An 18,521-nucleotide genomic window follows, 5' to 3' on the forward strand; every position below is an offset into this window, starting at 1 on the left:
GGCGATAACCATGAAGGTTGTTGTTGTTGTTGATGTTAGAGCAGCGAGGAAACAAAAGTTGTGTTCCCCGTGAGATGGTTGTGAGGTTAGGTGTTGGACAGAAGTGAGAAGGAAAGATGTGATGGTGGGTTGTCGGAGTTAAACTACAGTTTGGAAGTGGATGTGTTGTGGTGGTTTGAGGGAGCATGTTATGGTGGTGGTGAGAGGTTGAAGGAGGTGGAGGGATTGTATGGTGAGGGATACCAGAGATGTGGTGTTTAAAGGACGAGGAGGGAGAAAAGAAAGTGCAGTGGTTGTTATGTGGTCATCCCGAAGTTGAAGGCGACGGTTCCTTCTTGGTGTGGAGAAGACACAAACACACCAAGAAGGAACCGAAGTAAGTTCTCCAAGAAGAAAAAGGATATTCTTCTTCCATTTCTTATTTCTTTTTTATATATGACTGATAGAGTGGAAATGAAGATATGTGATGGTGGAAAGAAGTGTGAGAATGAGAGTGAGGAGAGGAAAGTTTCAATGAGTGAGAAGCAATTTGAGCTTCTTCCCTTTTCTTTTTTTAAACCTATTTTCTCATCACTTTTTCTATTTTGAACTTGGAGAGAAGAGATGTATGAGATGCGGTTGATCCATTTCATTGGTCATCACTAGTTAGTATATATAGCATTCACTTAGAGTTTTTAAAACAAACAAATAAAATCAAACTGATTATTTATTTATTCTTATTTATTTTCTTAATTATTTTGATTAAAAAAAGACATAAAAATGAATCAAAATGAATAAAAATCGAACGCACAAATGTGTGAACAAATAAAATGAATGCACTAAAATAATTTACGCAAAATATAGTTCAGTAAAACAGACAGTTGTAGCACCTCAAATTTGCACCTACCTTTTGTACATACATTCTCATATTAGGTCATAGCATTAACATGGTCCACTGCATAACATTGCATTGTCCCTTTTGCCCAAGTGCAAGCCATTCAGAAGAATTAGGTCAAACTGGTCAGGAGATCAGTCAGTCAAGCAAGCCAGTGCAATTTCCATTGAGACAAGGCCCTAGGGTTGGTTCAACATGCTCACATGACCTAGGGGTCCTTTTGAAGTGATTTGGTCAAGGTTTGATTGCTCAGAAGTCATCAGTCAGTGTGCAGTCCACCAGAAACCCTAGAAACTCAACTGTTCGTCAACTGTGCATTTAATCAGTGATTGGATGGTAGGAATTGGTTTGAGAGGTCTCATTCATGTCCATATAAGCCTCATATAACATGTCAAGCATCCACATTGAAGAATTTGAAGTCAAACAAGAAATTTCCAAAAATAGAAAGTTGACCTGTAATTGGAATTTGCCAAAAATGGAAAGTCTTGATCCTCAAAATTACATCATGATACAAGCTTCAAATGAAATTTTGTCCAACATGAAAGTTGAAGATCTTATTCTCCCATTTCCAAAAAGTCTAAGAACACTCAATTCCCATGTATGGTTGGAAAGTTATGATCAAATCATTCTCAAAATATTTTGAACTTCAAAGTGGCATATCTTCCAAACCATTTGGCCAAATTGGGTGGGGTTTTTTGCTACAAGTCCTATTTGATGCCCTCTTTCCAAATTTGTCATCACAATTCATCAAAAGTTTACCAATCAAAATGGCCATTTTCAAAGTAGCATGAATTAATTAAGTGAAGTAAAAAAATGGACTTTTAATTTAAACATTTCCAATGATTTTTACCACTTGGAATTGTCTTGAAATCACATTTGGAATTTGTTAGAGGCCCAAATTCGTGCACATTCATACACCCCATGTAATTTGGCTTGGATTTTAGCAAAATGGCAAAAACACCTCATTAACCAAATTTCCAATTACCATTTCAATTAATCATGCTTACCAACCTTAAACAGACTATATATTATTCATTTTCATTCTAAAAAGCCCTAGCACACCTTGCCAAACCAGATCAAAAATCTCTTTCTCTCAAAAACTCACTTTTGCTCCATTTGAATTTTTTCTGAAAAAACTCCAAAGCACACGAACTAGGGTTGGTTGTTTCATCACCCACCAACTTTGTTGAGGCCATTGCAAGCTTGAGACCACAACTGTAAAGCCTTTTTCATGGACTGTTTTGAAGAAGCTTCATCCATGGCAGATTTCGAGTGAAGCACAATCAAGCAAGTTTGAGCCAAATTCCTTCCTCCATTCACCTTCTGGAACTTCATTGAGCATCTGTTTCGAGCAAACGCAACCAAACAACAGCTGAATCACCACTGCACTTCAGGTCAAGTGAGTTTTTGAATCTCTCTATTTGCAAAATCATGTTATACTTTAGATAGACATTGCTTTGATGGTTACAATGAAACTTAAATCGTGTAAAATGGTTGCATAATGAGTGAGAAACTTGGCTTTGAAGTTTGATGTTTAAACATGTTTCTGCTCGATTCTTTCTTGATAGCATGATTCAATGAAAATGAATGTTAGATTATGAATGTATGTTGCTTGCTGAGTCGAATGGTGTATTTGATTCAAGATTCTGGAAAAAAATGTTCATCACCATTGATGAACACGCACTATAGCGAAAAACCCTAGAACAGTGCCTAGAACCCGTGTTTTGGTGTTTGCTTGCATGTTTGTACTATTCCATTGCCATGTAACCAATGAAGGCTTGCCACGCTTCCTATCCGCAACGCAGCGTTTCATTAACATGAACGCTTATTTACACAAATGTCATTCCGTGTTATTTAATTAGTTTAATCATTTTATTTTTCAATTTTCATTTCATTTTGATCACCAATCCTACAAAAATCATAGAACACTCATTTCTTATCAAAAATTCATGGGATTTTTTGCTAAATGTTCATCTTGATCCCTAGTTTTTTATCATGATTTTTCCAGATTTTTTGCATGTGTGCATTTTTAATTGTGCTAGGGTTTGTTCATGTTGATCATTTTTTGTATACTTTGCCAAATCAATTGTGAAATGATGATGCCTTATCCAATGACTCTCAAATTTTTTTGTGCTTACACTAGACACATTCATGGTGATTTTGGTATAGATTTTGTGAATTTATCATTACTGGCTTGTGAGTTATGATTTTTTGAATTAGGGTGTGACAATTTGTGTCACACCATTGATGTCCAACTTCATGATTTTTATTTCCTTGCCTAATGAACTCTAAATGATCTGATTTTCTGCATGAACATGCTTATGGATGTTGAGAATGTGTGTGAATTTTTCTGGAATTTTTGAATGCATTTTCTAATTGATTGATAATTTCTCCCCTGTTTGACCAAAATGTTGACTTTTGTGACACATGATGCCATATGATTTGTGAAATTCTCATACATTATTGGATGGACATGAAATTTGACAAGTGATTAGTAGACATCTTAAGGTTTATAATGGTTTTAGTCCCATTCATTTCTCATATGTTGTCACTGATTTATGATTTATTGAAGTTGGTGCATGTTTGGTTGACTTCTTTGAGTATGCTTGAACTTGCCTTGCCTTTCTGATTTTCATTGACCAACTTCCCTTTATCCAAATGAGCTGAAATTTGATATGACTATCATGCTATGGATTATGTTTGATCACGAATTATTTGAGAATTTTTTGAATTGTTTATGATTGGTTTTGAGTTGAGTCTTGCTGTTGACTTCTATGAGCTTCCATATGCCATGCTTTGACCTAATTTGCTTATGAAATGATGATGATGATTGATATGAACATGAAACCAATGGAGTTTGTTTCTTGATTGTTTGAACTTGATTTTGGACACTTATCACTTGCTGTTTTGACTTTCTCATCCCCTTTTGACCCTAGGCTTGTCCTAGTGGTCTTGTTGCTCATGTTTGAGTTCATTTTTTCAGGTTAAGAAGCAATTGCCCAAAGAAACTTATACAAGTTGAATGAGTTTGATTTGATTATCATGACTAACTTGTTTGTTTTGTAGCTTGCTTGGCTCACATGCTTTGAGCCTTGTGCATTGCACATTTAACTGATTGTGTAGACTGTTGATCCTTATCTCATTTTGCTTTAACTTTGAGTTGTGTACTGATTCTGTTTGACTGGTTTCAGGTACCATTAGTTGCTTAGTTCTTTAAGAACTTGCTTTGCTTTGCTTAATAGCAATTTGCATTGAGGTATAATTTCTCATCTTCATGTAGTCTGGAAGACCTGGCCTGTTACTTGGCCAGGCAACTGTCTGAAGTCCTCCTTAAGAGGCAATGTTTGTGACTGTTTACATTTGTCCTTGTATATAGTCAAAGACCTCCTAAGTGAAGAGGCAATTGGCAGAACCCAAGGGATATGCAATCTATCCCCTGCTATTCTGTGTGTCATCTGCTTTGCTCACACCACTGTGTTGATGCATTGCAGATACAAACCCAAGATCTTGTACAATTGTACAGTTGAGTCAGTTTTAAATGTGTAGAAGGGTTCCCACTTTCTGAACCCACACATTCTTGTCTTAAGCTCTCCCAGGCCAGGGATAAGAGCTGTGAAGTCTCATCTTCACTCACCTTTCATCAGCTTCACCCTAACTCTCAATGTTAGGGTTAAGAGCTAACACTACCCAGTTACAGTGGTTTGTTTGTTGAGGTTGATATGACCCCTCGACTAAAACCTAACCTTGATTGAGCCCATTGTTTGCATATAGTGTGTGCTACTTGTGCTTGTGTGTTTGTTTGACTTGCTTCCTGTGCAAGTTAGGTTTGGTGTGGCTTGCTTCCTGTGCAAGTCATGTTTAGGATAGGCTTGCTTCCTGTGCAAGTTAGCTAGAAACCTTAACTTAGGGATGATTTTGCATGATAACATCTAGGCTCGAGTCGTAGTCTCCCTAGTTGTGTCTCCCTCTGTTATCTGGTTAGGCTAGTCCTTTTTCCCCCCGTAGGGGAACTACGTCGCCCTGATCCTCATACCAGATGAGGTACGTAGGCAGGAGATGAGCTGATCTCTCCGGGCGCCCTTTTTCTTTTTCAACCCTTTTATCTTCAACCCTTCTGTGTGTGTTGTTGTGTGCTTGGAAGCTGATGTAAGTCCATCGAGTGGCATTCGGGTTCCAGTGTGGGTTTGTTTTGGTTCGGATGCTGATGTAAGTCCAGTGACTGGCAGTCGGGCTCCACGTTTGCCTCTTTGTGTGTGTTTTGGTTCGGATGCTGATGTAAGTCCAGTGATTGACAGTCAGGCTCCACGTTTGCCTGTGTTTGTTTGTGTGCGTGTTAGCCGAGCTACGAATGCTCTGATTCTTCTTCGTCCAAGAAGATACGTATGCATAGGATGTGATATCCTAGCGAGCATGTGTCGTTTCCCCAGTCCGAACTACTTCGACTCTGATGTCTATGCCTGATAGACTAAGTAGGCCTAGGAGGCGGTATCCTGCCGAGTCAGTTTCAGTCAGTTTTCTTGTGTCTCTTTCAGCCAGTGTGTGTGTGTGTTTGAGCAGTGTTTTAGCAACCATTTTCCTTTCTATTGTGCGTGGATCCCGTCGAGTACGACGGATGCGTAGGGGTGCTAATACCTTCCCTTCGCATAACCGACTCCCGATCCCATTCTCTTTGGTCGCGAGACCATGTCTTTTTCAGGTTTACTCTGAGCGTTTCCTTTCCCTCTTTTGGGATAAATAACGCACAGTGGCGGCTCTGTTGTCTTGTTTTCCCGCCGGTTTTTCGCGTAATGCGACAACAGTCACTGGTCATATACTGGAGTTAAAAATACATGGATGAAAAGGCTCAATCTGATCAAAAAGTGAAAGTGCACAGATCCGAAAAAATAAAATGAGCACACCAGATTAAACTATATTTAATGTAGATCAATAAAACAGAAAGTTGCAGGTCGATACCTGAAAACACTGTTATCTGATTTTACGTGCGGTTAAGAAATCGATTCAACCAGTTTGTCTGTAAAACCAAAATTTTATTTTGGACAAAACAAAATAAAAATGGTTGCCTAGAAATTTAAAATACATGGACAAAATTGAGGTATGACACCAAGAAAATTGCATTTTCTGCCTATATTTGTTGTGGGAGAGAGAATTTCGCAGTCAATCGATCCTTTGACATATCTTAGGATCCTCTTTATTGCTGTCAAGTGAGACACATTCGATCTCTCTATGAATCTACTCATAGTGCTGACACTAAACGCCAAGTCTGATCGCTTATTTCACAAATAACGTAAGGATCCAATCAGCCTCATATACTGAGCTGGATCAGCATCTTGCTCATCCTTATTCTTTGACAATTGTAGCCTCGGTTCAGTCGGAGTAATGGCAACATTACGATGCCCCATTTCAAACTTCTTCAATGTCTCAAGTGGATACCTTGTTTGGTGCATGGGCAACCCCCTTTTGGACTTGGGGAACTCAATGCCAAGGTAGTATGTCATGAGGCCAAGGTTGGTCATCCCAAATTCTTTCATAAGTTCACTCATTCACTTGTGTCCGTCTTCACATACACGACATGCTCAGATACACATTTCTTAAAGCCAACCTCTAGGAAACCATATATTCATTTGTTCCAAGCTCTTGGAGATTGCTTCAAACCGTATAATGATTCATATAACTTGTAGAACTTTATCTCTTGGTTTCTCACAATAAAACCAGGAGATTGTTCTACATACACCTCTTCTTCAAACGGTTCATTCAAAAATGTGGATTTGATGTCCATTTGGTAGATGAGTCAATTGTTTTTATTCGTAATACCAACAACTAGCCTTACGGTTTCAATCCAAGCAACCGATGCAAATACCTCTTCAAAGTCTATGCCTTCTCTTTGTAAGAATCTCTTTGCAACTAATCGAGTCTTATGCTTGATTATTTCACTCTTGGGATTTTCCTTCACTTTGAACATCCATCTCACACCAATTGGCTTCTTTCCATCCAGTAAATCAACAAACTCCCAAGCATTGTTCTTCTCAATAGATTATATCTCCTCCTTCATAGCACAAATCATTTTGGATCACTTAATGCCTCTTCTGTTTTAATAGGTTTAGATTCATCCATAAGTGAAAAATGAAAGAAATCACCATCATCATTAAGTTCGTTATGTTAGAATAACTCACAATCTTGTAGTCTTTGAAGCAAACATCTTTGCCTTGTTGATCTTCTCACATTCTCTTCAATTCGGGACTATAACAATGGCCATTTGTGCACTTCCTAGTTCCACAGAATCTACATTTTCAAAGTTGTAACCTATTACAACTTTTACGTAACCGGTTCCAAGTTACTACAGTGGCTTCGTCTCGTCGATGAACTTTTGAAATATATTCGCCCCCCATCTGTTTTGAGCACTTTGAGCTTGTGACCACTTTGCCTCTCAACCATGGACTTGAACTTCTTAAACACTTCAAATACCTCATCCTTTCTCTTGATTAGGTATGTCCATAACATTCTACTATGATCTTCGATGAGTGTAATGATCCGTTGTCGTGCACGGATCAAAACGAGTAATTAGAAAACTATAGTTTAGCGGAAGCGACAACTCGAGTATCGTATCGCAAGGATTCTTGTATTATTCTTAACCTAATGAAATAGATTTAAGGGGGGTTTATGTTTTAGTGGTCGATTTAGAAAACAAAGCAAAAAAAATGATTAAAATAAGAGATTATAAAATAAGTCAATCTACTGTTTTCGATTTCCGGCTAATCACTGTTTTTCACCTACCAATTCCCTAAGTGGATTCGATCTCTATTCAATTCAAATTCGATTGACAAGCGCAATAGATATATGATAGATTTATATTCCTATATTCTGAATTAAGCAAATGGATAAATACAATCGTGAATTAAGCAAACACGATTTACAAACGCAATTTAACGACAAAGCGACGAAAACAACGATTAATAGTTAGGAATGCAATCATATGAATTTAATCAAAACCATTCCACAAAATACATATTAAGCAAATGCAATTTCATAGAATAGAATTGAAAGAGAATGAAATTAAATTGATAGAATAAAAACCTCAAAGCCTTGGAAATTCGGTTACAGCAGATTGACTCTAGGAGATTAACTCCTCTTCATGATCGCACAAAAGCAAAAAGTTATTGTGAATAATGTGTTTTCCCTACAGTACCGTGGCTTCCCTTTTAAACAGAATAAGGGTTTCACTAATAATTCAAACTGGGCCGAAAAACCTAAATTCGGCCCAACAAATGGCCCAAAAGAAAATATTTCCTAAAGTACGAAACTTCAACGAATTATTTGAGACGTCTGCACTCCGAAGAAACTTTTGTCTTCAACATAAAAGTTGTACCTATTTCTCTTAGCTTTCCAACGCATGTCAGAACTTGCAAACCGGAATCCCGTAGCTCAAGTTATGATCCGAACAATGGACATGTATCAACTAACCGCTAAAACTGAAAATAGCAAACGAAAATAGATTAAAGGCAACCATGAACTTAAATCTAAAAATATAATAAAATAGTAAAATAAGCAAAATAAACTAGATAAATGTCCAAGTATAATTATAGAAGAATGTGCATCAAAATGCACTGATCATGTAACAAAATATCTATTGCCAAAAATGGAATCTACCTGCATCGGTTCACACACATATGAATACACCATCTCAAGGTGATTCTTGGTTCTACAACATGCATCCTTGCTGAATTTATCCTTATGTTGCTTCGCTTGCACACATTCTTCACAAATTTCATCTAGTATATTGATCAATAGCAACCTCGTTACCATTTTGTTCTTTTGCAAGTCTTTAAGATCTCGGAAATTAAGATTCCCAAAATTATAGTGCCATTGTAGCAAGACATTTGTGCTCCATAACCTTCAGTTCAAACTTGAAAGTTCTATTTCCATCCATATAAGCTTTAAGGACCAAAACCCATTTGCATCCATAATGTGTAATCCCTTGTTTTCCATGTGAATCTTGTAACAATTCTCAAGCAATTGACCAATACTTAGAAGGTTACATTTGATTACTAGAATGTACAATACATCTTTGATCAAGGAATGTACACCATCCTTTCTCATGATTAAAACATCAATGATCCCATCGGCTGCTAGAGTGATGTCATCCGCGAACTTTACTTTATTCTTCATGGCGCGATTGATTTTAACAAACCAATCCTCCTAAGTCCAAATACCATTTTTCCCCGTACTGGACTTTATCTCTTACAACTAGGGGTGGCAAAACGGGCCCGGTCCGTTGGGCATGCCCATTTTTCCCGCACTTTAGTGCGGGGCGGGCCAAGGATTTAGGCCCTCACCCTCTAATGTGTCCGCCCCGCCTCGCCCCGTTTTTTTCGCAGGCTTTTGCGGGCACATACATTTACATAAAATTTTGCATTTTTAGGTTTAAAGAGTGCAGTGCCCGCGGGCTTTCCCCGCCCCACCCTCACTTTTTTGCGGGGCAGGCCTAAGTTTTAGGCCCACATCCTCAACTATGACCGTCCCGCCCCGCCTCATTTTTTTGCTGGGCGGGCCTAAACGGGGCGGGCATGCCCGTTTGTCACCCCTACTTACAGCCACCATAACAATGTCTTCTACATATAACTGGTTACAACTTTCATGTAACCGATTACAACCTATTTTTGCAGCATTCCTAGAATTGTTGTTGTTGTTGTTCTGTAGCATTCTACTGCTGCATTCGCCTTCTTTGATCATGACCAAGTGTGTATTCTACTCATCAAACTCTTGTCTTGAAACCTTGGCTTAATCTCCTTAAGATTTCTTTTTGTTCGCATTACACTCTCTTGCAAAATGACCGAACCTTTGACACTTAAAGCATTGTTCATTGCTTTGGTCAAACATCTTCTTTTCACCTCTAAAGTTGCCTTGATCACCATTTTTGTTGCAGCTGCTCTCACCCTTTGGCAAGTCGAATTCTTGGAATTTTTGGACTCTCTTCCACCAAAATTATGAAAATTCCCTTTACTTTTCATGAGCCATTTTCCTTTCGATCTCTTGTCCTTCTCATTGAAATGAGCTTGCAAAACGATCTTCTCATTTTCCTTATCATTATTTCTCTCATCCATCCTTTTCTCATGAGCCTCAAGAGAGCTTTGCAGCTCCTCTTTCCCCATTGCCGCAAGATCCTTCGATTCCTCAATCACTACAACTACATTGTCAAATCTTATTATTAAAGAGCGCAAGATTTTCGCAATAACATACTACTCTCTGATTATTTTTCTACATGCCTTCACTTGATTCACTAATCAAGTGACTCTTGTTATGAAATCATTGATCGTCTCCTTTTCCTTCATTTGAATCAATTCAAGTTGACGTTTGTGAGTTTGTAACCTCACCACCTTCGCCTTGTCATCCCCTGGGTATGCTTTCTCTATGATTTTCCACGTTTGTTTTGACGATTCACAATCACCAACTTTCTCAAAGTTGTCAACATCCACACATTTGTGGATAAAAAACAACGTCTTGAAATCCTTCTTCTTCTCTTCCTTATAAGTTGCTCGTTGTGCATCCGTTGCACCTTGGACAAGGGGACTCACTCTGTTCTTGATCATTTTAAGAACATCTTGGTAGACAAAATAGTTTCATTTGTTTGCAATATTTGTCGTAATTCTTCGCATCAAGGATGAATAGGTTTGCAGGGATTCTTTCATTGGAGACAAAATTCATGTTGCACACTAGGTGTTTGTGGATCAAAACCAGACTCTTAAAGACAAATGTTAGAACTTGGAACCACAATATTGATGAATAATTGAGAAAACTAGATTATGGCAAGGAGAGAGGAATTGAGAGAGAGATAATTGAGGGTGAAAAAGTCTATCCTTCATTAACTATTGATGACGTTGCCTCAAAAGACGTATATAGAAATGTTTGGAATACAATATACACAAACAAATAAAAAAACAGTTTTCTCGAACCTGTAACCGGTTACACTAAAACTATAACCGATTACGGCTGTTATAAAATTAATTCCATTAAGTGGTAACCGATTACGTCCACAGTATTTTTTCTGTTTTTTCAACTGCAAAAGTGGTTTTTACCTTGCTATAATCGATTATACCTCCGCGTTAACCGGTTACAACACTTGATTATCAAATTTCATTTAATAGATACAACATACTTGCAATTTCTAAGCCTATATTCGATCCAGATCATATATTATTCTTCGTTGTTAAATGTCTTCTAACGATTTTCCACATACTAGTTTAGAAAATAAGGATATCACTTACCTCCCCTTATATACATGGGGACACAAGCAAGACCAAACCACAGTTTATTTTTACACAATTTTTTACTCAAAAATTGACTTGGATGTTAAATTAATAACCTTACATGTCAGACCTTTACGCATCAGATGTTTACTCCATCGCATTAAGACATCATTACACATTTTTGTTTCACCACAAAACATATTCTATACTAGTACATAGTTTTTGGCACGACTTTGATAATTAGATAGTTAGATAACTAGATATCTTGACAAACGAGCAAAAGTAACTTGAACAGTACCACTTCTCTCGAAGGGGTGACGAATGTGTCCACGTCACTGAAACATGTTTGAGGTAAATACATGTAAATGGATTTCTAGAAATACTAGTGTTTGACCAGATACTGTTGATTAGTTTGGTCTATAAACTGCAACTTGTTATTTCTTGGTCAAAACATAGAAGACAGTAACCTTCCACACATGTTTCATACACACATGCACAACCACTTCAGTTTTTGAAGGGTGGGGGTATTTTAGTAATTATACTATAATTATATTCAAATTATACAAGCTATATGTTAATTTAGACAACAAAAATATGAAAGCGGAAATCATATAGTACTTGTTAACATGCCATCTATTTTCAACTGGTTTCTTGGTAAACAATTTTTTATTGTTTTGTTTTCCATCACTATTATATGAATATGTATGTACGTACGTAATCGATGAGCAAATCTGAACATACTATATTCTTGGCAAGTGACACAATACATGTAGTACATTTATACTATAGTATACCATATTCAAAATGATAATTATAACTTGTGCTGAACTTTCACCAACATACAGTGGAAATTAAATCTGTTTTCTATTATCGTCATTTGCTTTAACATAATTCTTATCTATTAGGTATCATGTGAATAAACCCACATTTTGATTCTCGTTTATAATTTTTATAAAATGGGTTTATCTTTGTGAAATGGTTTCATATCCATTTAAATTTGCAAATTTGGTTTTTTATTTTAAAATTAAAAACCGGTTTATACGCTTGCTCATAAATTTAGATTAGTATAATTTTCTTGAGCTCATCAATCTTATTGCTATCTGAATATAGTATGAATGGAGAGGGAAGAAAGTTACCATTGAGAAACTATGCATGCATATGTTGGATTGAGTATCTAAACAATGTTTTTGTTGTGTGGTTTGAGTTGTAAATGAATGATTCAAAGCATATTGATCTGTGTTTGAATAAATTGGGAGTTTTGGAACTTCGAATTTGAAGAGCATTTGAGATAAGAAAGGATTATGGTTCAAAACAGTATAGGGCTGTGATAACAATCTATCATATCATAGTTTTGTTAGTATTTTTAGAATTTTAGAAATAGTCTTTTCTGTGTAATTGTATGGGTTGAAGATGATTTTTAACAATAGTTGAGACATCATGTAAAGTTGACAGAGACAAAAAATAGGTTTGTTGGGCAAGAAATGAACTTAAACATCATGGGGCGATTTGTAGTATTGCGGCAAGATTTTGAAGGAAGAGAAATAGTTTGCCTCGGTTTAAACCGTGGCGTGGTTAGATAGCATCGTGACACAATGCTTTGTTCAATCACGTGATGTCAAGTGGCTTAATGAAGGAAATGTGATGCCATTGGCTGAGATCATGGCACGATCTGACGCTTATGAAACTTGGAATAAAGGTAAAAAAATAGAGATTGATGTTTACATCTTTGATGCTCATAGTTCATGAATAAGTTCTTAAACTCATTCATGTATAAGTTCTCCACATCTGCAAACCAAACCCTTATACAAAACCCCCCAATTCAACATGCTTAATATGATAGTAGTAATGTTTAGCCAAAATTGAAAGAAATCTTGTAGCTAAAAAGTTGCAAGCAGCAAACAGGGGGAAAATCCAATTTGTTAACAAATGACTGTGTTAACAATTTATTTTACAGGTTAATATAGTGCTTATAATATAAGCACTTATTAATAAGTCATTTGTACAAGAACACAGAATAAAGTGAAGCAAGATAAATGTGAATCCAATCAGATCCGTAGTGGTAACAGAGAAGAGAAAGCATATGTAAGAAAATGTTAGGGTTTGAAGAAATGAAAGAAAACCTACAGTACAATAGAACAGAATTAAGAGGAGGATTGAGTAGTAGTAGTAGTATCGTTATTATTGGGGAACGTTTGCTTGAATGAATCCTGGCGCTGTAACCACATCATGTGTCCCTGCAAATGGAATAGCAGCCATCGATGAGGAAACGAGGGAGGAGAGGGAAAGAGAAGAGAAGAGGTTAGGTTAGGTTAGGTTTTTACCTGGAGAGCTGCAGCCCAGGTGATAAGGAAAGATGCAAACCAGAATTTCTTGTCCTTTATCACTTTTTTCAATTCCATTTTCTCATTCACTCAGACAACCACCTGCAACAATTCACCGCAGTTCCTCGCTCACAACACCACACCACCTTGCTTCTAATTGGATTGGACTTATAAATAAAAGCCCAATAATACTACTCTCTCAGAATTTTTTCTGTCACCCAAAATTAATTCTAACACCCTCAATTGCAGCTCTTACCGTCTTACCATAATATTTTTTGTCATCTTTTTTACATTTTTAAAAATTACTGTGTTTGGTAGATTTTTAAAAATTTCTAAATTTTTATTGTATTTTTTAGCGAATTTCATGAGTTTTATCAGATTTTTTAGGGATGTGTAAGTTTTTCCCGAATTTTTGGAGAATCATGTAAGTTTTTATTAGATTTTTTCAAAACTTATGGATTTTTCAAATACATTACAAGATTTTTCAAAAGTCTATGAGTTTTTATCGGATTTTTCAAAAAATCTATGAGTTTTCTCCAAATTTTTCAAATATACTATCGATATTTCAAAAAATCTATGAGTTTTCTCCAGATTTTTCAAATATACTATCGGATATTTCAAAAAATCTATGAGTTTTCTCCAGATTTTTCAAATATACTATCGAATATTTCAAGAATCTACACATTTTTATCGGATTTTTTGAACATTGAACATTGTGAGACTTCTTATTTTTTAGAGCAACACCTTTGTGAGAGACACACGACATATTCATCTAAAATATTAAGGTGATAAGTGAGTGGATTCTCTCACTTATAAATGCTCAATCTCCATATATTAAACCAATATGAGACTATTACCCACACTACTCACACTTGATACATTCTCAACACTCCCCCTCAAGTGTGAGTCCGCAATGTTCCCCCTCAAGTGAAATCTCTTTGTACTTCCACAAACTCTTGTACCACACATAATACTTCTTATTCACCACGCTACCATCATTGACACTCTTCAACGAAACGTTTCTTATTCACTACACTAGCGTCGTTGACTTTCAATACAAGTAAGTCGATCCCTTTCTCGAACCAAAAGCTCATGATACCATTTGTTGGAGAAGTTTTTCACTAGGGAGCATTGAATATTGTGAGACTTTTTATTTTTTAGAGCAACACCTTTATGAGAGACACACCACATATTAACCCAAAACCTTAAGGTGATAGGTGAGTGAATTCTCTCACTTATAAATGCTCAAGTCTTCATATTTTCAACCAATATGAGACATTACTTACACTATCCACACTTGATACATTCTCAACAATAAATAGATGATGGTGATATTTTTCTAAATATATTTTTTCTTAGATTTAAATTTTGTTATTGTTTTGGACAGGGTTGACATCCAACACATTAAGGTTAAGAGAAATGAACGAATCAAAAGAAACAATAGAACCAAATGCATCATGAGATAACTTAGAACATCAAATACCATGATTACACGATCTATAAATATATGTCCTTCAAGACACGTGTCCCATAAAAGGTGTTAGGGATTGTAACCCTAAATGTCAATTCAACTTGAGGTGCACATGATTATAACTCTAAAATCTCTCTCCGACTTAGGCACCAAAGTGTTTGTAAGTACTCCTCCCACCGCGGGACTAGTTCTGAAGAACACAAAAATTATTCATTGAATCTTCAATGAACAAAACTACCTTTGAAGAAGGTCCGTCGCTGAATCAATTATTATTGTTATTATTTAGATATACTTTTAACATATTAAATAAAATAAATAATAAACTTGATGATTTTATTGCAAAAATATTATATGAAAAATATATAATGACGTGGATTGATTAATACATAACTCACCAATTTCATGTAACGGCCACATAATCAAAAATGGAGGGACACCAAAGAAATTATAACACTTGTTTAATACAGAGACAAAAAAACTCATTTTTAAAATGAGAATTAAAAATTAATTTTGATCAAAATAAATGCTTCAATCATTATTTTAAAAATTAGACCGACCATCAAACCAGTGAGGATACTAGGTCACTAATTCATTGGTTGAATAACTGAGTCATTGGTTAAACCGTATGATTAAACTAGATTAATCTGTTTAACTCGGTTGAATAAAGATGTCTATATAATAAAATTATATAGTTATTAAACTGATCGAACCAGATGACTCGATCTCTAAAAAAAAATCACAACACCTACAAAATTTCAAAATTTTCAAAATATCATAATTTAGAAGTTCATTCAATAAATTCAAATTCTAAACATAGTCATCAGATACAACTAAATCTAAATCCAAATCCAAATAAGTTTTAAAAAAATTATAATAACAACATAAACTGAATAACAAAATAACTGGTTGTGCCTAATAAATTTAGTTCAAAAGAGAAAATTTTATTCTAAATAAATGTTGAACAAAGTTCATTTATATTTCAATTTTAACATTTAATTTTTTTATCAAAAACGACGTCGTTTTGTCTGAAAAATAAAAATAAATTTTTTTATTTATTTTTTTTTATCAAAAACAACACTATACTTAAACATATATTATTAGTAATAATCAACATATACTTTTTAGTTTTTCTCCTAAAAAAATGGTATATTAGTTTTGTGAAGAAATGTTTTTTTTTGGACTGTATTAATAAAATATAAGCGGCTCTATTGGGTTGGATCCCAATTACTCTTTCAACTTCATTTCTAATCTAGAGGTGTTACAACTCATAAATCAAACACCGCATCGAGTTGTGAAGAAAACTTGCAAACAACATTAGTACAAGAAGATCATGTTGCTGCCTCAAGAATTGATCTTCCAAATCTTGTTGTGGTTACCTGTTAAGTCTCTTATACGTTTCAAGTGTGTTTGTAAGTCATAGTTTTCTCTTATCTCTCATGATTCTCACTTTGCAAATTCACATTTTCATTTGGAGTACTTCTTATTGAAAGCTAATACGTGGAAAGAAGTTGAGGGTCTTCACTTCCCTTATGTCAATAGGAATATCCACGAGGAAGAGCCCAAAGGCGGGTCTCTCTATAATGGGGCTATTCATTCGTTGGATTTTCATAATGATTTAGAAACTGAAGTTATTGTTGCGTTTGATTTAATGGAAAAGAAACTTTCGTACATGCTTCTGTTGTGTGATTATGAGGGTAGTCCTATGCATTGTGGTTTATGGGTATATGGAGAATTTCTCAGAGCATATACTATGAATTATGTTAATGATACAGTTGATATATTTGTGATGAAAGAATACAAAGTGAATTCGTCTTGGACTTTGACTCATGCTCTTCCTATTGATGTCATCCAAAACGATGACTTTTCTCCGTTGTGTTGTACAAAAAGTTGTGATATTGTTGGGACGGATGATCCCAAAGATAGAAAGCCCTGTGGATCAGAAATCAACTGGGATAATGTTAACTCGCACGCGTCCATTTGATGATGATCAAATAACGCCTAGGGTGTTAACCTTAGGGGTCCTGCACAGGATCCCTGGGCACCAATAACCAATAGCGCGTTGATAAGTGGATATTTTAAAATTAAAATTAAAAAAAAAATAAGTTAAAACAAAAAAAAGGGTGGAATAATGGATCAAACACATTATTTTTCTCCCTCTCCCCTCATTCTCTCTCTCATGTTCATGAATATTCATCATGTTCATCAATCAACCAAGAACAACAACAACAGTTTATCAAAGATCAAATCGAACAAAGCTCAATCGAATGAAAACCAGACATGGAATAGACTATTATAAGCCAATAATCACACATTGAGAGCACAACAACAATAATTTCAACAATCTATGAAGAGCAGTGAAATCCTAAAATCTAAATTAAATGGCAATGGTGAGGAATTGAGGCATGTAAGTATGGAGATATGATTATTCACATATTTCCATTCAATGCAATCTTGTTTTGCACCCACATGGAATCACATGCTTATACTTACATGCCTCATACTTATATTCCCATGCTAATGCCTTCCCTACACATAACCAACTCTCGCACCTGAATTTGGTTGCGACGACCATATTTGTGTTTTTTTAGGGTTTTATCGATGTTTTCCCTTTAAAAAATAAACTTCAGTGGAGACTCTGCTGTTATTTCGAGACATCGGATTTTTGGATGGTGCTATAGTTACTTTTCCTTGGGAAAAACACATGATTCATTGTGTAGTGAATCAATATACTATTTGGGAATATGAGGCCAACATTAAAGGGAGATGGAATTCTAGAAAATGGATCAATGAGAAGAGAATGAGAATGAATGTTAAAATTAAATTCGTTACCTTTAAGATCCATCTTATCATAATCTTATAGAATGAAAGGAAGATCATAAATACATGCAAAGTCTTCAAGGGATAGAGTGATATGGTCTTTCTTGACTTTGGAGTTGATGATACCATATTTGTAGGAAAGATTTGCATAAAACATTCTTACTAGTTCAGGGTACCTCTCTTGAGGTTTTTCAAACACAAAGTTCTTCAAGTCGACGGAGTTAAAGGCTTTCATGAAAGAGCAATTCTTGAAGAGATATTCATCCAAGTAGTAAGAGAAATATAATTCTGTATCAGTAAAACTCTCTACACCACAAAATTTACCCTCTCATCAGATTCTTCCTCTACAAACGCAAACCACTACATATTCATCGTTCTCAACTGGATGTCCTTCTCTTTCCTCTTTCTCTTCCCTTTCTTCCGCAACAACAATGAATATCCTTGTTGGAAAGACATTTGATCGTGACCTTTTCTATTACAATGATAACATGTGTCTCTAGTGGGTTTATCATATGGATTATTCTACCTATATACTGGTGTCTTACCTTGCGGCACACCACTAGGGCTGCTAGTCTCCTTATTCTCATGGTTGTAATCCCAGGTTGCTGCACGTTTTCCCTTATTGCTTACTAATTAATATTTATTCTGGGGAAAATACCTAAAAGATGAGAAATTTTGAGGGGATTTCTCCACCACAATCCATACAGTCTGCAAACCCATATTCTCCTGCAAAGATCCCTTTAAGCCACTAATGTATCGAGCTACCTTCTAGACCTCTGATTCTCCCAATTCATTAC

The 18,521-nt window shown here is 35.7% G+C and overlaps 1 protein-coding gene and 1 pseudogene across 1 annotated transcript; one reads left to right on the forward strand and one right to left on the reverse strand.

Moving 5' to 3' along the window:
• Nucleotides 1-13,020: 13,020 nt before the first annotated feature.
• Nucleotides 13,021-13,526, reverse strand: LOC127098086 (uncharacterized; the record flags this gene model as incomplete). Its single annotated transcript, XM_051036587.1, has 2 exons — nucleotides 13,021-13,349; nucleotides 13,437-13,526. Coding segments are annotated over 2 exons (183 nt in total), but the record flags the coding sequence as incomplete, so codon positions are not given.
• A 2,640-nt stretch (nucleotides 13,527-16,166) lies between these two features.
• Nucleotides 16,167-16,888, forward strand: LOC127096477 (uncharacterized; annotated as a pseudogene).
• Nucleotides 16,889-18,521: the final 1,633 nt, after the last annotated feature.

This window comes from Lathyrus oleraceus, chromosome 6 (assembly GCF_024323335.1).
Source record: "Lathyrus oleraceus cultivar Zhongwan6 chromosome 6, CAAS_Psat_ZW6_1.0, whole genome shotgun sequence".
Classification (NCBI taxonomy): domain Eukaryota; kingdom Viridiplantae; phylum Streptophyta; class Magnoliopsida; order Fabales; family Fabaceae; genus Lathyrus; species Lathyrus oleraceus.